This window comes from Phycomyces blakesleeanus (assembly GCF_001638985.1).
Source record: "Phycomyces blakesleeanus NRRL 1555(-) unplaced genomic scaffold PHYBLscaffold_24, whole genome shotgun sequence".
Taxonomy (NCBI): domain Eukaryota; kingdom Fungi; phylum Mucoromycota; class Mucoromycetes; order Mucorales; family Phycomycetaceae; genus Phycomyces; species Phycomyces blakesleeanus.
This window is the reverse complement of record NW_017265157.1, coordinates 738,689-766,670: the sequence shown is the minus strand read 5'-3', so window position 1 is coordinate 766,670 and position 27,982 is coordinate 738,689. Positions and strand designations below refer to the sequence as shown.

General features: G+C 38.2%; 9 protein-coding genes across 9 annotated transcripts; 3 read left to right on the top strand and 6 right to left on the bottom strand.

Annotated features, from left to right (window-relative positions):
* Nucleotides 1-64: 64 nt before the first annotated feature.
* On the top strand, nucleotides 65-1,992 carry PHYBLDRAFT_178202 (hypothetical protein; the record flags this gene model as incomplete). The annotated part of the gene is made up of 2 exons (XM_018437965.1): nucleotides 65-1,395; nucleotides 1,898-1,992. Exons 1-2 carry the CDS (start codon nucleotides 93-95, stop codon nucleotides 1,990-1,992), a joined length of 1,398 nt encoding a protein of 465 aa, XP_018286801.1. The 5' UTR covers nucleotides 65-92.
* Nucleotides 1,932-4,582, bottom strand: PHYBLDRAFT_150352 (hypothetical protein; the record flags this gene model as incomplete). Its single annotated transcript, XM_018432460.1, has 6 exons — nucleotides 1,932-2,062; nucleotides 2,137-2,403; nucleotides 2,475-2,687; nucleotides 2,856-3,117; nucleotides 3,175-4,221; nucleotides 4,283-4,582. The coding sequence occupies 6 exons, from the start codon at nucleotides 4,580-4,582 to the stop codon at nucleotides 1,932-1,934; spliced, it is 2,220 nt and encodes a 739-aa protein (XP_018286800.1).
* A 248-nt stretch (nucleotides 4,583-4,830) lies between these two features.
* Nucleotides 4,831-5,622, bottom strand: PHYBLDRAFT_150351 (hypothetical protein; the record flags this gene model as incomplete). The annotated part of the gene is made up of 1 exon (XM_018432459.1): nucleotides 4,831-5,622. One exon carries the CDS (start codon nucleotides 5,620-5,622, stop codon nucleotides 4,831-4,833), a length of 792 nt encoding a protein of 263 aa, XP_018286799.1.
* A 921-nt stretch (nucleotides 5,623-6,543) lies between these two features.
* On the top strand, nucleotides 6,544-8,688 carry PHYBLDRAFT_188669 (hypothetical protein; the record flags this gene model as incomplete). Its single annotated transcript, XM_018439544.1, has 13 exons — nucleotides 6,544-6,677; nucleotides 6,739-6,768; nucleotides 6,822-6,904; nucleotides 6,979-7,117; nucleotides 7,188-7,262; nucleotides 7,340-7,478; nucleotides 7,546-7,687; nucleotides 7,762-7,854; nucleotides 7,939-8,188; nucleotides 8,249-8,360; nucleotides 8,423-8,481; nucleotides 8,543-8,623; nucleotides 8,645-8,688. Exons 1-13 carry the CDS (start codon nucleotides 6,617-6,619, stop codon nucleotides 8,686-8,688), a joined length of 1,308 nt encoding a protein of 435 aa, XP_018286798.1. The 5' UTR covers nucleotides 6,544-6,616.
* On the bottom strand, nucleotides 8,593-10,605 carry PHYBLDRAFT_183180 (hypothetical protein; the record flags this gene model as incomplete). Its single annotated transcript, XM_018438730.1, has 9 exons — nucleotides 8,593-9,046; nucleotides 9,135-9,186; nucleotides 9,291-9,402; nucleotides 9,505-9,562; nucleotides 9,642-9,888; nucleotides 9,968-10,007; nucleotides 10,073-10,158; nucleotides 10,249-10,384; nucleotides 10,460-10,605. 9 exons carry the CDS (start codon nucleotides 10,603-10,605, stop codon nucleotides 8,976-8,978), a joined length of 948 nt encoding a protein of 315 aa, XP_018286797.1. The 3' UTR covers nucleotides 8,593-8,975.
* A 7,086-nt stretch (nucleotides 10,606-17,691) lies between these two features.
* PHYBLDRAFT_183178 (hypothetical protein) lies at nucleotides 17,692-20,798 on the top strand (the record flags this gene model as incomplete). Its single annotated transcript, XM_018438728.1, has 9 exons — nucleotides 17,692-17,784; nucleotides 17,835-17,901; nucleotides 17,949-18,958; nucleotides 19,020-19,400; nucleotides 19,468-19,545; nucleotides 19,627-19,872; nucleotides 19,947-20,174; nucleotides 20,231-20,266; nucleotides 20,346-20,798. The coding sequence occupies 9 exons, from the start codon at nucleotides 17,692-17,694 to the stop codon at nucleotides 20,757-20,759; spliced, it is 2,553 nt and encodes an 850-aa protein (XP_018286796.1). The 3' UTR covers nucleotides 20,760-20,798.
* Nucleotides 20,799-21,236: 438 nt separating this feature from the next.
* PHYBLDRAFT_136301 (hypothetical protein) lies at nucleotides 21,237-24,282 on the bottom strand (the record flags this gene model as incomplete). The annotated part of the gene is made up of 13 exons (XM_018429777.1): nucleotides 21,237-21,486; nucleotides 21,558-21,622; nucleotides 21,680-21,763; nucleotides 21,827-22,184; nucleotides 22,245-22,328; nucleotides 22,396-22,511; nucleotides 22,571-22,650; nucleotides 22,715-23,004; nucleotides 23,075-23,106; nucleotides 23,167-23,443; nucleotides 23,545-23,610; nucleotides 23,671-24,040; nucleotides 24,113-24,282. 13 exons carry the CDS (start codon nucleotides 24,280-24,282, stop codon nucleotides 21,448-21,450), a joined length of 2,031 nt encoding a protein of 676 aa, XP_018286795.1. The 3' UTR covers nucleotides 21,237-21,447.
* A 1,326-nt stretch (nucleotides 24,283-25,608) lies between these two features.
* PHYBLDRAFT_173169 (hypothetical protein) lies at nucleotides 25,609-26,824 on the bottom strand (the record flags this gene model as incomplete). The annotated part of the gene is made up of 5 exons (XM_018436961.1): nucleotides 25,609-26,025; nucleotides 26,109-26,399; nucleotides 26,456-26,559; nucleotides 26,637-26,682; nucleotides 26,741-26,824. 5 exons carry the CDS (start codon nucleotides 26,822-26,824, stop codon nucleotides 25,609-25,611), a joined length of 942 nt encoding a protein of 313 aa, XP_018286794.1.
* Nucleotides 26,825-27,108: 284 nt separating this feature from the next.
* PHYBLDRAFT_183176 (hypothetical protein) lies at nucleotides 27,109-27,966 on the bottom strand (the record flags this gene model as incomplete). Its single annotated transcript, XM_018438727.1, has 4 exons — nucleotides 27,109-27,315; nucleotides 27,373-27,601; nucleotides 27,695-27,779; nucleotides 27,844-27,966. 4 exons carry the CDS (start codon nucleotides 27,964-27,966, stop codon nucleotides 27,201-27,203), a joined length of 552 nt encoding a protein of 183 aa, XP_018286793.1. The 3' UTR covers nucleotides 27,109-27,200.
* Nucleotides 27,967-27,982: the final 16 nt, after the last annotated feature.

Genomic DNA, 27,982 nt, shown 5'->3' with positions numbered 1-27,982 from the left:
TTGTTGTCGGCGTCAATGCAATCGCCGCTAGTCGTTGTCTGGCGTCACTCGAAGCCAATGCCCACGTCAGGCTTGTAGGAGAAAAGAAAAATATGTGCCCTGAGCTGTTATACCGTATCCAACATAACCAGGTCGAGTGGATCAGCGACAAATTCACCGCCAAGTGTCTTGTCAATGTCGATCTCGCTTTCTTCTGTGACTTGGATCCTAATCAAGCCGTGACCATTGCTAGTGAATGTCGAAAGCATCGTGTGCCTTTAAATGTGACAGATCGCAATGATCTGTGCGACTTCTTCATGACCTCAAACTACCGTGATCAGTCTCTTCAGATCGCAGTATCCACCAACGGAGAAGCTAGTAAACTCTCAAACCGAGTACGCCGCCATATTGCATCTTCACTACCACCAAGATTGGGAGATGCAATTCGACGTGTAGGTGTTCTACGTAAAAAGGTTCGACAGTCAGATCCCAGTGATGTTTCAAGAGTCCGTCGTATGCGGTGGCTATCTCAGATTTGCGAGTACTGGAGTATGGAAAGATTAGCACAATTATCAGACAAAGATATGGAAGATTTGCTTGAGTCATACCACGACGACGAAGGATATGAGAGTGTGGAAAAGGGAAACACAACATTGCTTGGTGCACCTGCAACACCAGTGAATACCGTATCCAAGATGGGCTCGATTGTGCTTGTTGGTGCAGGTCCTGGAGATCCAGATCTTTTGACAATGTCCGCACATAACGCGATCAAGACTGCCGACCTTGTACTTGCCGACAAGATTGTACCTGCTGAAGTTGTTGCACTGGTGAAGTGCGAGCTCAAGATAGCGCGCAAATTTCCCGGGAACGCCGATGCTGCTCAGGAAGAGTTTAATGATCTGGCTCTTGCGGCCATGAAACAAGGTAAAAAGGTAGTTCGCTTGAAGCAAGGCGATCCCTTCCTCTTTGGTCGTGGCGGTGAAGAAGTTCTTTTCTTCCGTAAACATGGTTACATTGCTCAGCTTATCCCTGGTATCTCCTCTTCTGTCGCTGCTCCTCTTCTGGCTGGTATTCCTCTCACGCATCGCTCGGTGGCCTCGCAATTTCTTGTTACGACTGGTACTGGAATGAAGAACTCTGCTGCTGCTCTACCTATGTTTGATCCACACCGCACAGATGTCTTCTTGATGGCTATTCACCGCCTGGCTGCACTAACTCAAGATTTAATTAATACTCAAAAATATCCTACGGACATTCCTTGTGCTATTGTTGAGCGAGCGAGCTGTGCTGATCAACGGGTTGTATGGGGGGTCTTAGGCAACATTGTTCAAGTACTCGATAGTGTCGGTGGAAGCCGCCCTCCTGGTCTTTTGATTGTCGGGCATGCTATCAACGTCCTTAAGCATGATACTCTTGGTCATGGAGGTGTTGCAAGCACCCTTATGAATCCTCTCGGAAATGGTTCAACTGGTACTGCTAATAATGTACTCCAACTTCATGAGCCTGAAGGCGTTTATTAAGAGAATCCTTTTTTAATTATGTATTTTTACTCTACTACTGTATATACCCTCATTTCCCCTTTTACACATCAATCATCTTTCTTCTTTTTCTTTAAAAAACACTACTGTAATATATATTTATAATAAAGTACACCAAATTTTAATATCATTCTTGATGCCAATCTATATATCAATTAAAAATATTATACAATTTAGAGTACTCCTTTACAACTGTATTACATACGAAATTATCTTGATGGCATAATCAAAATATAAACATCCAATCAGTGCATGCAGTACAATTTTGAGAAGGGAAGAGTTACTGGGACTGCGAGTGCCTTTATTTCCCACAAAAAAATGGGCGGCCATTTTTTTTTTTAAAAAAATGATAATATTAAAATAAATTAAAAATTCACAAGAATTGGTACTGTACAATGATATTTACCTCCAGAGCTACAATGTTGCTGCCAAATCGTCTCTTCGTGTACAGAAGTCAGATTTTATTGTTGTATAATGTTCAGCAGTGATTTGGCTGAGGTTGTAAAAAGGAGGTGGCGCGGCACCAAACATAACTGAGCTTAGGCCTACCAGCGCAATGGCGAGAGCTGAAAGTGCATCTCTCGGCTTACTTGCGCATCAATTCTTGACAGTTATGCACCGAGGATTGATACAAAGGAAGGTGCCTTTGTTGACTTTGTAACTTCTTCCTTTTTGCCAGGAATCCTCGGATTGGTTAAAGGCGAAAAGCAGAATATACACGTTTGGGAGGTATTGCACTCATTTGTGATGCAGACATTAACTGCTTCCCCATTTATATTCTGCTTCCACTTACCACCATACTTTCTAAAGCCTTTGATTCGAGAACCGGTACCGGTCCCTCGATCGCCAATGAAGAGTATCAAGGGCTTTTTAGAAGACAACTTATCTGTTGAGCCGAAAAAAAATGCGCGTTAATAAAAATCGAATACAATACTAATATTGGTAACAAATTATTACTCTCTGAGTGCTTCAATTCCAATCTCTCTCGCCGACAGAGGTGATGCCGATAACGATGTTGTTGGATTTCTACATGTCTTTTTTTGTTGATGATTTTTGGAGAATTGTAGAAATCCCGCAGGCTTCGTCGTTGATCGTATTTAGCACGAAAGTTTCTGATGGCCATGTCAATAGAAGCAACAGGGGCCGACTCCGATTCTCTCATTGAATCTTCTATTTACTGGACCTTTTTCCCTTCATCCGTATACTTCTTTCGTCTTTCTAAATATTTTCGTTGCCGAAAATACCCACAGCCAACATCAACATCACTAGCCTTCGTATTCGTAACTGATGGCAAATGTAGGAATGATTCTTCTTATTTAGATAGATTCAAGCCGATACTGTCTTCATTGGAGTCCTTGCTTAACGCGGTGTAATAGTTGAAAAGCTTTAAGTGAAATTGCATTCTTTGTAACGACATCGGTATTGATGCTGTCATATTCACCAGGCCATTGTCAGTACCCGCATAGTTAAAGTCACCAGGATTCACAACAGTTCGGTCCTCCACCTTGGTCACACCTTTGCCACATTTCTCAATTGGACTTCTGCTATATTGAGGGACATCTTTAACATTATGGAGCTTTGATTTGGAACGAATTGCCATCTGTTGGAAATATAGCTGTTATCTTTTTTCCGCGAGTTCGTTTCTGATCTTGTTAACCGTCAAATAAGATTTATATCTCGATTCTTTATATTTTCCAATCGTCCGGTATAACTGATCCTTGTCATCTGTTGTCCCCCAATTTGATTTACATTCCTTGATTTTCCTTTGGAAGTTACTGTCTTTCAGAAGATCTAGCTCTCTTTTATGGACAGATTCAAGTGCCTTGACTTCTTTTGTTAAATTTTGAAGCTCAGAAAAAAGAGCATCCTTTGTTTTTCGTCCTTCTTGTATAATGCTTGGGTTTATTAAGATCCGTGCTTCATATGACTGATTTGTCTCCTCTGTTACGGTCCCGTGGGCTTTTATTCTCGATCCCAATAATCGTACTGTTTTCATTCCTGGTAGACATGTTATCCGATGTACAAAAGATAGACCATACGATTCACATGCTTTCTGAATCTCTCTCATATCAAATACTGCGTTAAATGTGGCATCTTTGTTTTGGCGCGCTTTGTCTTGAGACCCTATCAGCTCATCCCTATCATACCCATAGAGTATCATTCTACTATACCCTTTCTTTTTTTGCTGGTTGGTATGTGATGATGGTTCTTCCGACTTTTCTTGATCTATATTCTGGGTCAATAGCTGATATAATGTAACTGAATCCAGGTGTAGTGCACTCGATGACGAGAATGATGTTGAAAGACATGATGCGCGAGTAAACTTTGTATAACGTGCATATTTAAGAACGTCATTTGTAAAGATACAGAAATACATTTGATACGCAATTACATGATATTGCTTTTTCGGAGGCAAGAACTTCATCAACGTATTGCAGATCAACAAGCATACTGACTGTTCGGTGGTGGTGGTCTCAGGAGACTGACGTTTGACATATTCTAGACATACAGGCGTATCATTGCGGAAGACGAAGTGTTTGATTATGGACTTGAGTTGATTCAACCTCCTTTCTGGAACATCATCATCCAAAGTCCCCTCCTCTTCCAGAAAATCTTGCTGTTCTTCCGTGATGTTCAAATCCTGAACAACGAGCTTGTGTTCCACGGAAGCTTCTTTTCTATCATTCAGCATTTGGCTTATCTTCTATAGTAAAATGAAGCATTAGCTGGCAATTTCAAGTTAATAAGAAATGTTTCCACCTTACCTTTTTAAAAGTATGCCTTAAATTTGCTAGACGCTGCTTCGCACTATTTATCTTAGTGGCCCACTTTTCTCCTTCTAATTCGCCTGCTTTTTCCTTTCTTTGTATCAACTTTTTCAGCTTTTTATCCTCTGCACGACAAACATAACGCGCATGGTTTCTCATATCCTTCTTTCCTGATGGGTTCCTTGTTGTTGTGGTCGAAATACGCTTTGATTCTCTATTGCGGGCAAGATGGTGGCGAAGTAGCACTAGTACCACTTTGTCCAAAAGCTTGTTAATTATCTTTTTGCCGTCCCACATATTCTCGAAGTTGACCAGGTACGTTTAAATAGCCATCGACATTGCCGATGATGATGCTTTCTCAAGGCAGAAGCTCTGTTTATCAAGACCGGATTATTTGAAAGAACAAAACAGACTATTCTGCACAGGGTGGGCGTTTAAATTTTCTTCTTTAGCACCACGGGCACCAAAAAAATAACTATGCACAACTTGCAGATGTTGGCTTGTGAAGAGACACTTGAAGTCCGTATCAAATCGCTTAGAGACAATTAAATTCTTGTCCAAAGCTGGATGGTCTGTTTTGGCTCATTATTTGTACCAAAAGGCAACAATTCGGCGAGGTTGAATCCAGGAACGTTCTTAACCTTGATATCATTGTTGTCAAAGAAGGATTCGCTAGTCCTCAGCTCACTTATAATCATATTCACGAGTGCCGAAAAGCAAAGGGTATAGTCTGTCGAGGTAACCATCGAATCTTGTAATCTAGTACACACGAATGTCTTTACAATAGGAGGGAAATCTGATCCGAAGAGGCTGTTTATCTGGACCGTGCACGTTCTCATTTCTTCATACGGCTGTTTATTTGTTGGAGTGGCAGAAGAGTATTCTTTAGCTATGGCTTTTACGACCGAGCCTACGGCAGCCTCAGCTATTTTGTCGAAGTTTTGAGATACGAACTTCTTCCATTCTTCAACATTTTTTAGCTCAGGGCGGTGCTCCATATGTGAGCGCATTACTTTTCTGTGGCACTTGGCAAGTTGTGCTGCGTTCGTTATTATTGCTGCCGGTAGAGTCTTTACATTTAGGAGCTTGTTTTTCAGTTCATTTGTTTTATCTTGACTTTTAGTTTGCTTGACAAGTTCTTCTACGCGGTCTCTCATCAAAGTAAAGAAGCATTCCTCCAAGTCTTTCACCAGCCCTTCTACACGATTTATTTTGTTTACACTTTCTTCTGAAAAGCTTTCGTATAAGTTTCGTTTGGTATTACTTTGTAGAAAGGATGGTGGCAAGGTGCTCACTCCTTGGTAAAAAGTTCCTTGCGGCGTTTTTTTTAGACGCATTGATTATTCTTTCTCGAACTTGCGAATATGGCGTTTGTTTGTACTATACATTTCAATTATTATATACTAATTCACAGTGTAAATTCGTTCTATATTTATGCAGCTAATATTACCAGCTCAGTGGATATGTGGGTTGCCAAAACACTTTAGGGTAAAACAAAGAAAACAAAGAGGTAAACATCCAAGAGGTAGTGCTCACGGGGTTGACATAATCAAAAGTTGCGATCAATTGATAAATTGTTCCTCAAGCTGAATATTGGATGAATATTGGGTGAATATGAGCCCCAGTGTAAATGGAATTCGGCTTATTGAAGAAGTTGTTTAATAAGGGAGTACGTGTAATAAAGGTGTCGAGTTGTGATAGTTTCAAGTTAAAAAAAGGATAAAAAAAGGGGCAAAGTAAGGGCAAAGTAAGGGCAAAAAAGGACAAAAAAAAAGATCAATTTGTAAACGACTCTGATTGGCTATAATTCTTCCATTGCCACTATAATTGAGAGAAAGAGCATTTTTATAGGAAAAATGTGTCATAGAATGCGATATCTAGAATAACTCGCAAAATAGGGTTTCACGTAATGACAGGGAAGGCTTTATAAGCACAATCTTATCTAATATATACTTGCACTAATTTTGAACTTTTTTTAAAGAAAGGTGTGGTCAGTCATAAATTAGTCTGATTGGCCAAGTTCAAGATGAGCTCGTTTTGCCCTTTCTTTGAACCTTTTTTTTCGAATTTTTAGTCTGTCCACACTGAGTATTGTGCTGGACCTGCCGAATTCTTTCAGGTTCAGGAAAGTGTGGCTGCCTGTATTTTGTAGTATATACTTATCGCTGGGACTGCTTAGGCGCCTCTTTAATTCCAGTGGCTGTAAAGTCGATGTCTTGCTGGAGTGCGTCTCCTTTCTCTTCCATTTTTATATTTGAACATAAGCACGGTTAATTGTCTGTCGGATCCTTCTCATCTCCGCAACAAACACATTCATTTCCCTTACATACAATGTCTAATTCCTACAGCCTCGCAAACTGCTCCAAACAGCGAGTATCATACTTTTATGACCGTAAGCTATATTTTGGTCTCACTTATAAACTCGAACCAATTGACTGATTATCTATTTAAAGACGATGTTGGAAACTTCAATTATGGTCCAGGTAAGAACATTATTCTAGCATTCGAGATCGCCACACTTATACAAGGTGTATAGGACATTATATGAAGCCCAAGCGCATGCACATGGTTCATAATATGGTTGTCAACTATGGGCTTTATAAGAAGCTTGACATTGTCGTATGTTTTCATATTTTCTGATAAAGCGATGTAATATATATAAAATCCTATTAATGATAATATTATGTACACAGAAACCGGATAGAACTACTGCTTTCCAAATGACGCGCTTCCATTCGGATGAATATATCAATTTCTTACAAAATGTGACCCCAGACAACCTTGAGCTGTTAGCTATGCAACATGGAAGTCTTGAACAGGGCATTGCTAGATGTAAGCTAAATCGTCGATTTGATTTACTTGAGCAAATATGTGAATTAAATATGCATCGAATTCTATTTAGTCAATGTGGGTGAAGATTGTCCTGTGTTTGAAGGTCTTTTCGAATTTTGCTCGATTTCTGCAGGTGGAACAATTGGTAAATGCTTGTCTTGTTATTTCCTTTTGCTTTACTCGAGAAACTCTATTCATTACTATGTAATTTGGTTTTTTTAGGTGCTGCAAATAAGCTTCTCAACGGCGAGGCAGATATTGCCGTCAACTGGTCCGGAGGTCTACATCATGCTAAAAAAACAGAGGCATCAGGATTCTGCTATGTGAATGATATTGTATTGGGTATTCTGGAGCTTTTGAGGTAAATATTAAGAGTAAACACGGCTAACTAACTAAAGAGATTAGCTGTTAAATAACCATGAGAGTAGATATCACCAGCGAGTATTATATGTTGATATTGATGTCCATCATGGTGACGGTGTGGAAGAAGCATTCTATACAACAGATCGCGTTATGACATGCTCTTTTCACAAGTTCGGAGAGTTCTTCCCAGGAACAGGCGATATTAAAGTAAATAAGATTATCTATCCATCTGTTTTTTGCCGTACCTAATAAGAAATTGGCTTGGGTGCATTTAATTACAGGATACTGGACTTGGTAAAGGAAAGAAATACGCCGTAAATGTACCCTTGAGAGATGGTATTGATGATGATACGTATAAAAATGTTTTCCAACCTGTGAGTATACTAAAGGGCACCTGATATATCAGCAAGGGAAAAACTAAGTGCCAAACTGATATTTGTTTTTTTTATAATACTTAGATTATCCAACATATCATGAATTGGTACAGACCAGGCGCAATTGTACTGCAATGTGGCGGCGATTCTTTAGCTGGTGACAGACTCGGCTGTTTTAACCTATCAATGAGAGGCCATGCGGCATGTGTAGAATTCATAAAGTCTTTTAACGTGCCAATGATTATGGTTGGTGGTGGTGGATATACAATTAGAAATGTTGCAAGAACATGGACATTCGAAACAGGACTTGCCGTAGGCGAAGACTTAACACAGGGTGAGTAATAAGATAATGAATATAAAAATGTTTAGGTTAACATATCCCACAAATTCTTAGAGGAGCTGCCATATAACAATTATTTCGAGTACTATGGCCCTGAATATAAGCTTGAGGTCCCTTCGAATAATATGGCTAATCACAATACGCGTGATTATCTAGATCGTATTATGTAAGTAGGGTAGCATAGTATAATTAAATCAAACTAATAACGAATTTTTTTCGATTCAATAGAGCAAAAATTATAGACAATCTTCGAGAGATGCCATTTGCACCTTCTGTAGGAATGCAGGGTAGGAAGCATAAATATAACATCTATTCTGCATTTTTAACTCATTTTTATTCTTATCACAGAGGTACCGCGAGACTTTAATGCAGATGACTTTAATGATGGAGAAGATAGTGAAATGGAAGATGCCGATGCTCGACAGACTCGTAAGTTTATTTTCACTATAGGTTTGATTACAAATACTCATTTCTACTTGCTCAGAACGCCATAAATTGGAGACTATGGGTATCCTATAAAGAGAAAGATAGAGACAAGGCCGTTTTACGATTTTATTCCTACTGTTTTGATTTTTTGCTTGCTTTGTATCTTTTCTAATCTACTTATTTTATATTCTTCATTCACTCATCTTTGTCCTCTTGAGATCATTTTTATATGAAGACTGGAGAAAATGCTCGCTGGCGGCCAATAATAGTATAGCTTGCATGGTTGACCCAAAGTCAATCGATTCTCTTCTCTACCTCCTCTTAATACTACATTTGTTATTTTCTAAAAGGAATATTATGTGGACCGCTGAAAGAGCGAGGAAGACGATGTTGCTTCATATAATGCTAATAGATCTGTTACAACATCTATATAACCATAAAAAAATGGATACTAGTTAGATTTTATGATATTCATTTTCTTATATAAATAGAAAAATACGAAAGGTGGTCATACCTCGTACAGCTTGTACAGATATGTTCTCAGAGGCACCCCACATATCTACCCACTTTAAAAAATATAAAGTAAAAAATAAAAATTAGTATCACATATTCTCAATAATCTAGTTTCTTTCGTTGATATAGTATACTACTAAAGCAAATCAATCCAAACCTCGCTCATAGTCATAGGTAAATCGGCATTAGACGTTCTGAGGGCAAGATATAGACATCCTAGTGCAATCCCAGGTACTGAATGGGTCATAGACAGCTTTGGGGAGCAAATGCTGATTTTTAATAAATTGTGTTATTCAGTTAATACTTAGTATTCATCATTCTATCCTTAAACAAAGACTTTTATCACTGTCTTCGCTTTGATTATTACTTACCTATCCCATAAAAACATCCAGGATAATCGTGCAACAGCACTTAATTCAGGGTCCATTTCTAAGGTTAAAGAGTTAATAAGAGAGTTATTTAGGGATTGCCTATTTTGATATCCAAGTGATTAATTATTGTCACTTGCCATATTCCATACGTCTCCAGACTTCTTTTTGCCATCCAGGAGCAGACATAGGCGCTGAGACTGGTCCATTCTTTGAACTGTGGCGCCTGAACGCAGTTGTACTCTGACCGAAGAACTGAACAGAGCCCATACCACGCAAGGTATTCAGACAGAATGCAAAAGGTAACTCAACCTCAAGATTGTAATCAAGTGTGCGAACAAGCAACAATTCACTTGTAACAAGTGATGAACGCATACGGAAATACGTCTACAATTTTATTAAAGGTTTAGGCATGTTTCTTTAAAAAAAAAGAAGAGAAGTAGATTATTTCATTCTTGTTCCTTACCTCATCTACTTGAAGCATAGACTCATTTGGATGATAGTATCTGTATAATATTATTCGATTATTTGCACCTTACACGTCTAAAAGCGATGTTCAAGGGTAACTTACCTGTACCCAACGTTGACTAAGTCGCGAACTTTACGAGGAATGTCGGTTGCTTTGCATGCTAAATGCAAACATGTTGTAGCTAACAACTATATTTTTTGTTGTTGTTGTTTCGTTTTTGAATCAGACAGGAGCATAGATGGTTAGCTTACAAAGTATTAGTATTAAAATGTTCATACCTCTTCGTTTGTTAACAATGGAAGGCAATCGTCAACCCATTGACCATTTTTAGGCTGCTTCTTTCCTTTGTAGAGTGCCATGAATTTATGGAATCTGTGGTAGTAGATTATAGCAGTTGCTGTAGTACGAACGGGTCTTCATAAGTAGACCCATAAGTGAATAAGAGTGATGAGAGCCATGAGTTTTTTCGAGAGAGACAATGTTCCTTACAGATCGAGCATTGCACTTGCTTGTCGCAAATAATGGAGGGTTGGAAGATTAGGCATTAACGGAACATGCTGTTTCCATTCGTGCTCTTCATCAAGCTGGTCGTTTTGTAACTGAGAATTTTGAGGATCTGTAAATGTGTCGGTCATTGTGTTGTGCTTTATATTCCTTTTCACTTACTCACCAAACGTGAAAATAAAATAAAAATCAAGGCAGTATGTCGGAGTTTATATTTACAGGATGACTTTTTTTCAATGTGCGAAAAACATATTTGAGTGATGGACAAGAGATAGAGTCTATGTTCTGTTTCAAGACGAGATATCAATCATTATAACCAGAAGACAGCGATATCAAATCAATAGTACTACTTTATTTATCAGCTAACTATTGTATTGACTGTGATTGCGTATATTGGTTTCTGAATATATCAGTATATTGGAGGTCCGTTGATAGTATTTGAAGGGTATATTGTAAACTATATCGTTTTTGCTTAAAAAAAAAGCAATATATACAACCAAAATGATTATAAAATTATTATTTTCAACCTATGTGAATGAACTTTCCTATAAAATGAAGCCATATGAGGAATTGTACACAAATATTTTTTCCTGGATCTTGTGAAAGCATATATTTTGTATAGTCATATCAAGAGCTATACGTCTAATAGCATGTTCTACACTGTAGAAATAGCTTTCGAAAGCGTATATGCATATTCAAGTACTTAGCATGTTATGCTTTTTAGTTCACTATTTTAGTTTTAGACAAAAAGATTATTGTGAATTTGGTAATATGACAGAACTTTCGTCTGTGTTCTTCAGGTCAGCTCCATAATTTTGTATTTGCCTTTAATGTGCCATCTTTGTAAATACAGATGGTTGGGGTATTTCGTTGTGTATATATAATTAAACTAATGTCAGCTTCAACCTCTAAATTATTAGTAAAATGTTTGCTTTAAAGATTTCTTATATTATTTACTGATAAAATATTGGAAATATACTCAGATCTGCCAGGCACCACATCCATCGTACCGTCTTCAAAGGTATAATTTATTTTTGGGTACATTAATATCAAAACGCGTATTAAAACATCTAGTATTTAAAAATTGTGTCTTTCCTATGAATAGTTAAAAAGACTAAGAAGAAGTGAAAGAAAGATATATATCAACTGTAACTATCTCGGCACTTCTTTATCCGTATCAATATATCTCTTTCAACATTATTATTATTTTTGACAAACTTTGTCAACTTCTTTAGTTAACACGTGACTGAAAAGTCTGGCAATGTCTATTCAAAAAAATAAAATAAAGAATAAGCTGCAGGAAAGACTTGCTCTTCCTCTATTCTCTTTCTCCATCTCATAGAGATGTCTAGCCTGCTTCAATCGCGCAGACGTGTAACGAGAGCGTTCAATCAACCTGCAAGCGAAGGCGAACAATCCAGTCTGTCTGAGAATGACAGTCAATCTGAGATCGAGACTGACCTAAGTCAAAGCAAGGCAGAAGACTCTGACGACTCTGACGACTCTGACGACTCTGAAGAGTACGATTCAGAAGACACAAACTCTGAAGACATTTCAGACGACGAGGATGATGAAGACGACGAAAGTGACGAAAGCGATGCAGACGATGCCATCAATGCGACTGCTAGTGAAACGCCACGCGAAACAGGGCCACGTCTGGTCCCACCGCCCTACGTTGAGGTACCAGGAGCTGAAATTTCTGAGAGTACTGGAAAGTCAAAGGGAGCCCAACTTCATGAAGAAAAGTGGGCACTTATTGATCAACTTGTGAATGGAAAATGGTCACATGAAAGTTATGAACGATTGATGACCGTAGAAACCGAGGAAAGAGAGTGGCGAGACAAATTCCGGGAAAGCATTCCAAATTTAAAGACTTCTGCCGCTTCCTCCACATCAAAAGACATTCCTACTGTTAAAGATCGATCGGGTGGACAGAATGAGAAAGCTTCCAAGGCAGAATCTGGACCAAATCGATGGTTGGAATTCAGTGCGGCATCAAAGGCAATTGAGTTACGAAAGGCTGAAGAAGATGCTCGTAAAATTTCTAGCCCTGTGGTGGCCAAGGGAAAAGAAACTGTCTCCAAGGATACTCCTACGGTTGAATCCAAAAAATGTGTACCGGTTACCGGGGAAATCACTTTGGACTCTGTTGGCTTGATGCCTCAAAATTCTCCCGGTAATATAATATTTGCAACATATGCTTGCTTAACTTTTTCTAAGTCTTTTTTTTTTAAAAAAAAAATTATTCGTTATTGGTAGACGTTATTAAAGAAGCCGAAACAGAGTGGAATACCTATGTTGACGAAAAGAGAGCTGTTATAGGTCCTGATTCAGAGCCAATCTCTTCTGACATTGCTGATTCACCAAAAGCACATGAACCTAGATCATCCGATACTTCTATTAAAGCTTCAGACCCAATAGAAAATACCACAGATATTGGTTCACCAGTTTTGTCTACCAGTATTGTCCAAGAAACTCCAGTAGCCGCACCTAAAACCACCTTAAATAACACACCAGAAAAGGAGGCTGTTGCTAGTAGTCAGTGGAGAGCACTTATTGACACGGCCACCATTGGCCGTGCACCTAAGCCTATTGTTGTTAAAGCCCAACCAAATCTCAGAGCCCCTAAACCCTCGCGTCCTCCCAGACCTGTAAATACTACTCCAAAATCATCAAGACCACCAAAAAATGGCAAAGGTTCCAAAGAGAAGTTACCGGCTACTACTAATAATAACCTTTTGGACTATGGTACCAGCAGCTGGTCGAACGCGCAGTCTGTTTCCACCAACAACCATGTGGCTGTTGATGTCAGCAATACTGAAACTTTCAATGGGGTTGAAGTAAGTAATAACAGAAAAGAGAGAGAAAAATGAAGATATAAATCCCAAATCAGCCTGTAGAAGAGTCCGAACGGGATAAGAACGATACAGAAAAGCTTGGCTGGGGAGAGGTTGAACAGAAACCGGCTTCGGCTGAATGGCCTGAAGAAGAAACAAAAGTTAAAGAGTCTTCTAGCAAAGCCGAATCAAACAGAAAGTCAGGATCTGGCGAAAAGTCGGGTGAGAAGAAAACTAAACAAAAATCTGGTGGAAGCGAAAAGTCGAGTGAGAAACAAATCCATGTTAAAGAGTCTAATAAGAAGGAGAGCAAACAGAAGTCAACAACAATTGAGAAAACTTCAGATAAAGAAAATAAAGTGGAAGAGCCAGTATGGGGAACCACTACGCAACCAGCTATTGTTTCTGATCAACATTCAACTAAAAAAGATCCCAATTCGGAAGAATCTGGCTGGGGTTCAGTAGATAAGAAGGTCACTGCTAATGAATGGCCTGTAGAAGAACTCTCAACACCAAAGAAAGAACATACGTCCAAAAAACGCCCAACTACAATTTCTGATCAAGCCAATGACAAGGACGCTAATATAAATACAGAGACAAAATCAGGTCTTACAGCATCTAAATCTAGATCGACTAAGGCTAAGTCTGCCAAGAGCCAGTCTACGAAGTCTAGTAATCTAAAGTCATCCAAGAAACCAACCCAAACAACGATTCATGATACTACGACTACTGTTACTGAGAACTCTGGAAACGTAGGAGAGAATACATCCATTCAAGCACAGAACGTTGTGGAAAAATCTGATGATTTAAACAAAAAACTAGAAAGCGGGCAGGATAGAACTCCTGGCGTGTTGATAAATGAAGGTGGATGGGGAGAAGCATCTGCAGCGCCGGTAAATACAGAGGACAGCTGGGGAGCTATTGCCCAAGATGTGAAGCAAGAGGATAGCTGGGAGCGTACTGTTAAATATGTGGAGCCAGTAAAGCAGGAGGATAGCTGGAAAGCTACTGTCCAGGATGTAAAGCAAGAAGACAGCTGGGAAGCTACTGTTCAGGGTGTGAAACAAGAGGACAATTGGGGAACTACTGCTCAGGATATGAATCAAGAAGACAACTGGGGAGCAGCCACGACTACTGGAACTGTTCCAGACTCTACAGAAAAATCAGAATGGGGTAATTTTGTCGACTCTAAAATAACACGCTTCTCCTGGATTACATTAGAACATTATTTAACACATATTTTGAATAGACTCCGGGAAGGCATCTCGAACCGGTGGTACAGAAGATAACTCGGTAGCTAATCCAGGAGAGTCTCTAAAGCACACTCCAGCATTGAATCAACCTCTTGGATCACAAAAGAGTAAACCATTGCTGCGTCCTAGAATACCCGAGAAAAAAATTCCACGTCCTCCTAGAGCTCCTATTGTAAGCGGCTTGTATAAAGGCGAAGAAGCTTCAAACGCATGGGCATCTTGGACCTTGTCTACTAGTGTAGATGTGTGTACCTCTCCAAGTGGAAACAAAACAAAGAATAATGTCAAAACCAATGCTGATGACAAAAAGATGGTAGCTTCTAGTAAGACACCTAAAGAAGGCGGTAAACGCCACTCTTCACCAAAATCTCCAGAGCTGCACAAAAATGATGTTTCTGCTATCCAGAAAAAGTCAGATAACAAAGAATATACCGCCGAGAACATTGCTGAGCATGAGCAAGAAGCCAAGTCTAGTATTCGCAAAGAGATACTTGCTGACCAGAAGGCAGACAAAGAACTTGGGGTGACTTCATACCTAGAGGACACTATCCGCGACCAAGAAGAACCAGATGAGGATTCAGATGTAGTTATTATCCTTGAAGCCGATGCAAGATATGATTGGGAAAAAAGTGAACAAATTCTTGGTATTCCTACTCCTCCTGAAGGAATATCTACTCCTTCTGCACCATCTGAAAGCTCAGAGAGGGTCCAAGAGGATCATGCTGTTGATATTGCTAAGGATGCAACAACTTTGTTAGCAACAGCGGTAGCCACAGGACCCAATGGACAACCTCTTATATTCAAATCTTCAAACAAAAAGAGTAAGTCGGCTCGTTCCCGCCATATACACGAAGACTGGCGCAAGCGTGATACACCAGTCGAAGGATCAACTGCCAGTAATAGTCCAGTAAATAGCACAAGGTCTGCAGGCACTCGAGCCACTATTAATGATGACGAATCCGGAAATACGGCAGAATCAAGCAGTGGTCAGCATTATGCAGATGGGTCTGGACATAATAGTATGTATATGCCAATGCAGTATTATCCCATGCAGTACCACTCCCAGCCAAGTGAAGGGTTTACGGATATACCACCTTCATATTATCCATACACTCCTTCGCCTGTAGCTGGACCCATGGCATCTCCTTATGAAGTGAATGGAATGGTCTACTATGGTATGGGTCAGCCTATGATGCACCCTGCTCAGATGCATCCCCCTCAAATGCATCCCCCTCAAATGCAGTCCTATTACTATGCTCCAATGCCAATGCCAATTCCCATGCCAATGCAGCCTTCATTTCGCCCAATGATGGCCTCGCAGCCACATCAGCATATGCAGCATCAGCATCAGCATCAACATCAACAATTGCCCCACCAACTGCCCCACCAACATCAAAATCAACTGGATCAACAACCAAGAGATGAACAAGGAGATGTAGAAGGGAAAGCTTCAAAAACATCTGTATCAGAAGACGATGGCCGAGGAAAATCTGTTGATAAAGAAGGATTAAGTCGAGCCGCGGGTACTCATGTTGATGCACCTGTCTATTATTACCATCCCACTCCAAGATACTTTCATTAGATAGCTGTTTATTGACAGCTTAAAAAAAAGGGGGAGGGGAAAACACACATACATATATGCCATCTTTATTTATTAATTCCTTCTTCTCTTTTACACTCTTAACAAAAAAAAACATTACCATTACTATAACCATTAGATTTTATTATTATTATTTTGGTTGATTCGGGCAACGCTTTGTGAAGGAGAAATATTAGAGGAAATGAATCAATAAATAAAATGTATCAATTTATGAAGAAAATAACAATTATTAACGGATACGTGATACGCACACAGTAGCGTACTTGTCGTAAAATTTCTTAATAATTTTGCCCGTTTATATGAGAGTATGGGACAATCGACATCAAGTAACCTATCTCTGGATTTGTTTCAATATTTCCTTTGAAGAACTCTGCCTGGGAAAATAAGTTTAATGTTCGACAGAATTATAAAAGGATCAAAGTGACCAAATATTTTATTAAATGTTTTTGGAAATGTAACTGCTGAGGATGCACTAAGACTCTTTTTTTTTTGAAGAAGAAGTCTTAAAAAAAACAGCAAATGATTTAGCGGTATTGATATAGTACACTATCCATCTTCATAAGCACATACTATTTTCTTGATGTATTAATTTTTGCAAAAGTCTTGTTTTTTGGACTTTTAAAAAACAATCCAAAGGCATAAGCAGCTATCTATGATTGAATTATATTATCAAATCGAGCCAGCAGTTATTTCTCTTTATCTGGGCTATAAGACAAGTGTTTGCACCTCTGTCACATATTAAAAACCTTATTGTGGTTATTCTCACATGCATTTCATATCGACATAGATTTCTTAAAAGATTGTTTACTGTCTTTGGTCGTTCGCATTTTGCAACGATTTGTGATGGCAAGAGTTTCTTACTGACCTAAAATGATGGTGTGAGTATATACGGTATATGAGATACGAAAATAAAGATAGAAGAAAAAAAGAGGCTACCAACCTTAGAAGCAAACATAAGCCAGTTTCAACCATTTTAAGTAAAAAAATAAATAAATTAAAATTATGTTACCAAATCTATGCCCTGAAATATCTAGAATGAGCTAGCATGAGCTCTAGATTCATTGTCATTAATAATTTACTTTACAATCGAAACCGTACTTTTATTGTCTCCCCTTTTATCGATTATCAACCGCCAGATTCTAATTACTTAGATTATTGTGTGACGTATTTTCTTTCTTTCTACGGTCATATTATGGTCTTTAGATGTTTGACAGTGCATGGGCTGTGCAACATTTCTGAATTGGTATGAATCCGTTTGGGATATTACTTTTTCTATTATTGCTTTCATAGACTATTTTTGCTGACTATTGGGCTATTGAATTACTTAAAAGAAACCTCTCTTGAGGCTATCCTATATTACGCTTAATGTCCAATCAAAAGTAGGTAAAGATAATGGTTGGGTTTGCGTTTGCGTTTCACTTGTCTTGCTATATTGATAGTAAATTCTGATGTCACATGTATAACTCACAAGCTGGAGTAGAATAAATATCTTGTCACAGAAAGCATAAACTTCTCTCTTCACCGATCATGTCGATTACTCATGAACAAATTCACAGCCATAATATACCAAACACGCCTCTAAGCCGACAATCACCGCCATTACCCTCCGGAAAACTTAGAGTAAAGGTTCAAAGTTAATATTTAAATATATGCTAATATCGGTTACGCAGTTACAAGTCCTTGACTGCTTCTTAAACGTACCTGTTCAAAGACCATATGTGGTCATCACACTTGGAGGTAAGCATCTAAATCTCCATAACGATCTCAAGTCTAACCATACATAGAGCAAAAGTATTATACCTCTGTATCCGAGTATGAACAAGGACGATGGCATGAAACTTTTGAATTATCTGTGAGTTTTCATGCCCAGCTTTTTGGGACAATACAACTAGACTTGTTCGATAGCTATATGCTACTACCCGATCGGCATATTGGAAGAACAGAAATACGTCTTAGACTATTGGAAGGAATGCCGGAAACATTCACGAGCTATTACGAAATTTGGGATAAAAAACTTTCTACTGGGGCAAGTTCGAGTGTAGGACAGCGAAAAACTCTGACGGCTAATGTGGGGGCTATTCAAGTAAAAATAGCCTATGTGTACCAGTCCGAACAAACACAACTTTCTGACGGAAGTGAGCAAAAGAATAACAATGGAACTTCGGCAGATAGCAAAGATGAGCCTCTGGTGTTGAGAGAGCTGAGAAAGACAGATACTCCTGTAGGCTCAAGCAATTTGTTGACAGAAGAGCAGCTTGCGACTGAGTTTCAGAGGCATCTTAAATTCCAACGTGAGCGAAAGACAGCCGGTATAAAATTTTGCAAATACGAAGAAGGAAGAGATACACACTTGGGAGAGACGCTCGACTATCCAGATGAGAGCGAATCTGATTCGGACTCAGAAGATTCCAATTCTTTAATGCGCCCATTAGCCTTGGGGAGAATAAAGTCTAGCAGTCTTCAGAGCCAGGATTCTAATCTTTCGAAAGAAGATGCGAAAAATGCGACCAACAAGGAATCAACTGTTCACAAGGTGTCTTCCTGGTTCCGCTTTAACAAGCCGTCCTCGTCACTATCAACAGCCAGTACTGTCGCCGTACCAGACCCTTCAAATACAAAACCTTCGAACTCTAAGAAGGCTGCATTTAATAACAATGAATTAGAATCCGTCATTTTGAGCGATGACCAAGAAAATATAAAGGCTTACCCTCTCCTTGAAACAATTGGATCTTGGACAGTAAACAAAGAAACCAACCAGGTTCTACGGACAATTGCAAAACTGCTGGCTTCATTTGTGAGTAATTTAATATCCTCTAGAAAAGTCATATAATAATTTTACTGATATGTGTCGTTAGGGTCAAGGTTTTGAACTTACTAACCTCCAAGTGCTTACTGGGTTTACTGTTCTCGAGAAATTCTATGGAGAACTACCCCGAGAGAGAACATGGGATCTTGTTGAAGACCTGTCAGAAATAGAGCTAGCTTCTCATTTCTGGAAGTTCTCGGTTGCATCTTATGGCTGGAAAGGTCTTAATTTTATTGGAAAAGGAAACGGGTACCTGTCTGACGCCATTAGGAATCACTCTGATGCATTGTCGATTATTGAATTTCTGTCGATCCCAAAAGAAGATTTACTGGCTTATGAATTCCGGACAGCCGAAGCGTTCAGACCAAGCTACTTTATTACACGCGACCGGACTACGAACTCCATAGTTCTAGTTATTAGAGGCACAATGGTATTTCCATCTTTTTATTTTAATGCAAGCGTTGCTAATCTGGACACAATTTCTTGTCAATTTAAAGAGCGTTTTTGACACAATGACTGATTTGGTATGTGAGTACGAACCATGGAGAGGAGGTTTGATCCATAAAGGAATGAAGGTAAAGCAAAAGAAAAACAAGTCTGTTTTGTTTGAATAGTCAAGCAAACTAAGTATTGTTTTTATTTACTTTTTTTTGTAGTCTTCTGCTATGTGGTTTTTCCGTAATGTGGCACCACAGTTAATTGCCTATTCAAACGAGCACTCCACTTCAGCACTCTATATAGTTGGCCACAGTTTAGGAGCAGCAACTGCAGCAATCTTAACAATTATGTTGATAGATTATCTTGATGAGTTTAGAAAGGGCACGGATGTGGATTTTTCTCTAAAATGTTTCGGGTACGCTCCAGCGTGTGGTCTAAGTTTAAATTTGTCAGAAAAGTACAAGGTAAACATTAGAGGCCTGCGCTGTTATTGAAACAATTAAAATCAGGAGTCTCCTTACAAATCATAATGTTTTAGGATTATATCCAGTCTTTTGTGTTTGCTGATGATGTAGTCAGCAAGCTCAGCTATGGGTCTATGATGGATGTCAAGGAGCTTATTATTGCTAGTGCAGAAGCTGCAAAGACACTTGGTGTTGGTCAAGTACTATGGGTTGGTAAAATGGAAGGTGAAAAATGGAAGACTGCCTACGAAAGAATTGCAGAGTGTCGCCAGAGATGCCTGGACTCAATGGCTAACCCACGCGTATGTATATTTGGAATTCATATGATTTTCTCGTTCTAACTCTTTGTTGGTTTTAGCTGTACGTTGCAGGACAGGTTTATCAATTTTGGCTGGTAAGTCTTTTTTTTTTATAAAAAAAATACAACATAATATATATCCTATTATTACATTCTTATTGTATTTTACTCGTAGGATCCTACTCCCAGTAATGAAACTCGTATTGTAATCGAAAGAACCGATGCTGAACGAGTGTCTAGAGAGATTATTGTTCGTCGGTCGATTGTACTCGATCATTTACCCACCAATTTTGATATTGCTTTCAAAAGAGCGCGGGAAGCTTTGATGATGGAAGGAAGCAGCCACACTGAGCCATCGCATTCATTACGACCAGAAGGAATATTGGATCCTACTGAGGAAGAGAAAGCGCACTCACACGTATTCCCTCTCTCTCATAGCTCTAGCAAAGAGACTGGGGCTGTACTTGAAGGGGAAAAACGGACTGCAGCGAGTAATGCTATTTGGGATGCTGTAGCAAACTTAGGATTAAAGGGAACATCAAAACCCAGTAGGAATAGTGGGCCATTGATTAATAGAGATGAAATATAGATGAACATATTGTATCTCAATCATTCAAAATATCGATCCACACAAAATAATATGTCTGTATTCTTACGGCATACAGTACGTAGCATATTTGAGTTTTGGATTTTTCGAGGCACCTTTTAATCTTGTAAACATTATGCCTTATTTATATATTTATGTATAAAAGGATGTTTTTCGTATTATAAAGCTTAAATTTCATTAATGTTTTACGGGATTTTTTTTTCTTGGAATACTTCTTGTTAAACATGGTATATTTCTTCTTATCTATATTTTAGTATATATATATTTAATTTGGACTTTTATGATACATTTATCTATTATGGTTTTAGAGATAGAGTATTCTATGACTCAAGATACACAGAAGTTCAAGGTTGATCTTGGTATTCCACAATAATACAATTTCTTAAAAGAAATTATATTTGGACCAATGAGATCCATGAAAAACAACATGTGGGAGATCGTTGGCTATTAAGTAAAATAAAGAAGGAAAGGTTTTGTTTATTATTATTATTATTATTATTATTTAAAAAAAAAGGGTAATTTTATCAGATAAATAGATGCCTATATCAATTGATAGATAGATAGATAGATAGAAAATTGATTATAAGGTTGAATTGGAGATATATAGTGGCTGTACTCGAACAATCCAAACGCTATAGGATGTTTGTTGGCAGAAAGAAAGAAAAAAAGCCTAGTTTTCTTTCTTGGTAGGTCTAAGCAAATCCATTGCCTAAACAAGTAAAAAATACCAAATTAATAAGGATCTTAGCTCTTTTATCCATAAAGAGATAAAGTATATACCTCAGCCATCTTGAAGAAGAGATCCCAGTTCTCAAAGGTCTTTTTGAAGAGATCTGATCCAGGGCCTGCGTTCAATAAATTAGTATACAATTCAGTGTTCCTCAGAAATTAATCGAAATTACCGTTAGAATAGATGAAGACATCGCTCATCGAATGAACACCCTGGTTTTCTTCAGTAGGGAGATTACTATTCCACTTGAGTCCCTCTATAAATAAAATCACAAAAGTTAGAAAATTTTTTGAATACACAAAGCCTGTTTTTCGCTTACTCTGGTAATCACCAGCGGCGTCCTCAGGGTTAGGAATATATGTAAGCTTGTCGGGACCAGTGATAGAAGGGTTGCGAATTTCATCCTTGGAAGTGTTCCAGGCTTCGTAATGGTCAGGACCGTTGGAAGTACCAGCAGCCAAGACAATGTTTGGAGTCCAATTATCTGGGAAACCATCTCCATTGGTATCGAAATAACCGGGCCATCCTGACTGCCCATAGACACCAATAGAGTTAAGCTTGGCGGTGTTATCAACATGACCAGAGAGGTAGTTGCGATCAACAGATCCCCAGACGTCAAAAGAATGAGCGTGATCGGCTGTTACAAGGATCAAAGTATCCTCGTATTCGCCATTTTTCTAAAGTAGACCAATAAGACTCCATTTTCTCGAGGTATGCATAGTATTTATTTTAGTTACCTTGAGCCATTCGACAGTCTTCTTGATAGTAACATCAAGCTCAACCAATTCGGCAAATGCACGAGGAAAATCAAATACATGCAACTACCCAAATATAATTGTATCAACAAACAAGCCAATCATAATGTCTTTCATTCGCTAACGGCATTACCTTTTTGTCGACGGATGCAGCTTCAGACATCAAGAAGAACCCATCATCGCCACCGCGTTTCTTAAGAGTTTCCAATGCCTTGATAGTCATGTCTTCGAGACCAGGCTGGTCAGAGCCTACAAGATTAGGAGATTAGATCCAATAATCTACCCATCTAATTAAGTATTCAACTTACCTAGGGCATCCTTGCCGCTCATATCAGGGGCAGCTTTATTACCCACAGTGTTATTGACATACAAGTTACGCTCAAACCAACTAAGTCCGTCATAAGACAGTAAATAGATTAGACAAACTGGATTTAATAGAATACACTACTTACACATCAAGACTTCCTTGGCGGAAGACACCCATAAGTTTGTCCTTGCCATTGTAATTGTTAAGATCTTTTTTGTTCTGAACAACCTTGTAACCCTTCTTGGAAAACTCCTTGTAGTAATCTGTTCCGTTCAAACTGAGGGGACCCTTGAAGTATTCGGCACCACCAGTCAACCAAACATCAGGGATAACAGGATCAGTCCAATCAGGAACACCGTTAATAATCTGATCGGAAATCTCTTGATAGGTTGATCTTTTACGGGTGTGAGATACAAATGCGGCAGGAGTAGCGTCCTTTTTGTTAAAGAAGAATGGTTAGTTTCTTGTAATTTAGATATATTAAATATATAAGTTATTCTGTTACCTGTCCATAAGCAGTGGTGACAATACCAATGGCTAAAAATTATATATCCACTTGTTAATTTATGGTCAGAGGTATAATTATCCAATACTTACCCTTATTAGGTTGACGACGACGGATCAACTCTGTAATAGACTCGACCTTGGGATCATCAAAAGGATCTTCTGAGGAATCACAATAAACAGAAAGAGCGTTGACACTTGATTTGTGACCAGTAGAATAAGCCGAGGCAGAGTTAGCAGAATCAGTGGTAAGACTATCAACCGAGTTCGTGATAACGTGTCCAAGGTTATCAAAGCTTTCAAAAGAAAGGAATTCGTGGTATTTTCCAGAGGTATGTGCCTTTGCAACTGCACGAGCAGCGGTGATCATCTATAATGGTTGCACCAAATTGAGAAAATGTCCAAATTAAGATTATATCCATTTTGGGAGTATTTTTTTAAAAAAAAATCCAAGGAACGGATTAAACTTACACCAGTGTTTGTACCATCGGAAATGAACAAAATAACGTTCTTTGCTTTTTGCTTGGGTTTTTTGGGCTAGTAGACATATAAGAGACATAATTCGTTCTTGTTTGAAGCCTACGATCTTACCTCAACAACGGTGTACTTTACGGTATAAGATTGCTTGGGTCCATACTCAACCTTGATTTCATAAGAACCAGCCTCCTTAAATTTGAGCTTACGCCAGGCACGCGATGATACTGCAACATTGACAGGGGAGACGGGCTTTCCATCCTTTATGGTACCAAGGTGAGCATCGATGGAGTTAACCCAGCTAAAGTTCCACTCCTCCAGCTTGGGATTTGGGAGATCAAAGTAACGGTTGACATCGGACCATGGGCCATTGTTCTTGCGAACAGTTGTCTTAAACTGAGTATAAGGAGCAGGGGTAGGCTTGGAAGTATCCTCGTCATAAGCATGAAGCTCAACTCTCAGATCAAAGTAAGCTCCAGGGATAAATTGCGAACTGGAAAATAGAAATAGAAGGAGGGTAAGCTTAACTGACCTCTTGTAGACATTGATTCCGATTGAAACTTACACATCAGGAGGGAAGATACAAGCATGAGCATCAGGACAAGCACCCAAGCGAGGGAATTGACCTTCAGGGTCTGGCCGAAGCTTGTAGCTGCTAGTGCTGCTAGTGCTGCCAGCAAGAGCTGATGAGCAGATGGTGGCCAACGAAAATACGGTGAGCAAGGTTATCTTCATTTCTTGATTGTTTTTGTATTTTCGATAATCAAAATGAAGGTGTGAAATTTCTTGCCTCTTTATACTATTTTCAAGTTTGGCCTACATCCGCAAGTTCTGGTGTTAAAGGCACGTTGCAGAAACACTCGCATAACATTGGTGATAAGTCCCTGGCACGTTGCTACATATAAAGTGCACAGCCAATGTGTCTCCACAACTTTATTGGATCTGACTTTGTACATTCAATAATTGCTACACAGATATTTTGACTAGCCTATCCGCGGAAAATACAGATCATCCACATATCATTATACTTGTAATATTGAACACTTTGTGATATACTACCAGTGTACAGTATATCAATATATAGCACTAGAGTCTTTTTTTTCACTGATACAGTAGTGAATTAATTAAGTTCAAATGTACTATCATCTTTAGAAAATTGATTTTCGAGTGTATATTTTCGAGCTAATATACTTGCCTGTGTAAAATTATGATGTCTATATCGCATAAGAAAGAATACAGCAATAAGTGTTATCAGATAGTATTATTTTATAATATTGAGAATAAAATTTTTGGATTCCTTTGTGTAAGAATCTTACACACATTCATTGAATCTAAGCCATTCAAAAAAAAATTCATTTACAAGTGGAAGTTCTTGTCTTTAATCAGCTATTTTGAATGAGAAATAAATGAAAACCTGCTCTATTTAACTGCATAGATAAATAAACAAAAAATAAACGAGTTTCAGACGTTTGTTCAAGCTATTTGTGTCCTCCATTACAAGGAATTGTAAAGAATATTGAACAATTTCTTTTAATGATAACGTTGAACTTTCAATCTTCGGAGCCATAGCAATTTAACCAGCCAAAAAAAAATTCATTTGACTTGTAAAATCAATTTCTAGGTAAGTAATACCCACTCTTGACAGGATCATGTGAATGAAAGGGTTGTCTCATAACCTATTAGCTTAATATGATATATATATATTTAAAAAAAGGGCTGCTTAACATCTTTTCTCTCAAGTTTTCTACACAAATATTAAAATCTATGGTGGTTTGTTACAGTGACAGTGAATCCCATCATAGCGCACGTGGACAAATAGAAATACCAAGGAGACCTATGAAGGCTAGTCTCTATATTTATTTTGTACAACAGAGTTCAATCTGATAACTTGTATATTGATTATGGAGAAAATAACATGATAATACTACATGTGTAAGAAGGAATAGCTAGTAAATGTAAAAGAAAATGGTTGGCACTCTAAATTATACAGATAAATAGGAGGTATATGATGTTTTGGTAAATTTATAATTTGTGATTCTTAGTGGCGTGTTTATATATTCCTTAGTACAAGACAAAGGTACGTGAAGATTTTGGTGTAATTGAATGGCCTTCTTGTTCAAGATAGGATTCTGTGCTATGGTCAGCGTTTGAAGTAAGATTTGTAAGTGTCGTTAAAGATTCGTGTTTGTGATCGCCTGTAAAATCATCTTGTCCTAATTTGTCCCATCTCTCGTGCGCAAACGGGATATTTTCACGCCGGAAACGACCGATTATCTTCTTAAGAGATCCTGGTTTGACATTCTGATAGTTCAATATTTCCTTTCTTTTTGGTGGAATGTTAAGCATGGTTTCTACCATAGGAGGAGCTGGTAGTACAGGCTCAAGTGGTACAGGGACAATCGAGCCATTAGGATATCCAACGGAAAATAAGGCACGATAGCTCTGGATGTAAGACATAATTACGAGAATCCAATGAATCTAACAATTCTTCAAAGTTAAGATACTTCCAATTGAATTATTGTTATTCGTTCGTGTAAAAACATAATGAGATTAAATCTTACATAGACGATAAAGATTCCTACTACGGCCATCAGAGACCATTTGAACTCATCTTCATAGAGTCTGTTACAATTGTAAAAATCCGAGTCTGCATTGATTGGGACGGTGGTTATATTGGTACTCTTTTGGAAATCGACTTTAAAGTTGTAGAGAGATTGCTCGACACACCATTCTTGAAAGCTAGATTTATCAACACCGAACAGGACAAGATTTATAAACAAGTCTACCAAGACAGCTGAAGCAGAAAACACAAGGAGGTACACAAGGGATTTTCTTGGTGCAAAATACCGAGACTTCAGCAAAGTAAATATGTGTGCGTATGTGTCATTATTATACAAGTGCGACTTACTCGGACGATTAGAATAATAAAACCCGACAAACTCACAAGGCCAAAGAAGATATTGATGACACCAAACACGATCAGCGGGATTTTGTCAAGATGTGAAAAGAACGCTAATAATTTAAATCATTGTTATGATTATTTTAATAATGGTTGCGAATGCACAAATTAAACTCATAAATATACCTACGGCTGCTTCCCATAAACGCCAAAATAGCAAGGTAAAAGCTAAACGCCTATTAAAGAAGTATAAGTTCTTTGTTGACTGGCCTGGATATTTGTTAATGACTTTACAGCCCATAATATGCATGCAAGCATGCTGCCTATCCGATTATCAATACATCCACAGCATCGAAATGTCCAGGGAGAGTAGACCATTGAGACTCGTTTTGAAAAAGAAAAAGAGAAATGTGGAAGAGAAATGTGCTATACAGTGTGCCTTTATTGATGATTAAAGAAAAAAAATTAAGGCTTTGAATACTGTTTCCTTGTAAACAACAATTCCAAAGTAGGTCATTTTCTTCTATACAAGGCAATTCCCTTTTTCTGAAAAATCAGAAAGAAGATACAGTGAAAACAACCATATCTGCTAAGGCTTCTCCTATTTTCGGATACCTTTTAGAAACCACACCATTATTAACTGCTTATTTTAAATTGGAATTCATTTACTTTTTTTAAAAAAAAAGAAAAAAAAATCAAAATTTAATGAGATGAACAAGAGAAATGAGAATATCAAAATGCAAAAATATATGGTTTATGCAATTTCGTTAGCAAAGGTGTTCTGAACATGTTGTCTAATAGTTGCCATTGGGTTCTGTTGAAAGGCCGAATGCTGCATAACTTTTTGAAATCGAAGGATTTCTTGCATTCTAATAAAAGCACATTGTTAATAATATGATTTTACTCATCAATATGCTTCAACGTACTCTGCCTTTTTCCGTGCCTTTTTGCTCTTGAAGGATGTGGATGGAAGGACAGCAGGTTTAACTGGCGCTGGTGCTGTAGCTGCTTCAACTTCTTGAACAGGAATCTTGGGCTCGATTTTTATGGTGTTGAGAATATCAGAAAAGGATGAGAGGTCAGTCTTCAATCCATTCTTTCTTTTGTCTGCCTTCTTCTTTTGTTGTTGCTTTGCGTTATAAGAAGTGTCTAGCTCTATTATTATTAAAAAAAAGTTCACAATTAATAAGGTGTAAATGATATTAATCAGTCTTTGTGCTTCTATTTAGATTAAATGATTAAACATACTTTCAAGCCATGCATCATGACGAATCTTTCTCTTCAAGTTTTTGCTGGCTACATTGTCTAGTTCTTCAACTATAGACTCCTTTGTCTAACAAGTGACTGTGATTAATAGTCGTTCTTAATAATTAAACAAGTTTCAAAGAAAACCTTACTGTGATCTGCACATTATCAAATGGCTTTTCAATCACTTGTTTATTGTCTACAGCAGATTTACGAGATCTTATACTCGAGTCTTTAGATCTGAGCTTGGATTTGGTTCTTTGGGCTTTTGGCATAATGTAGTGTCGAGAA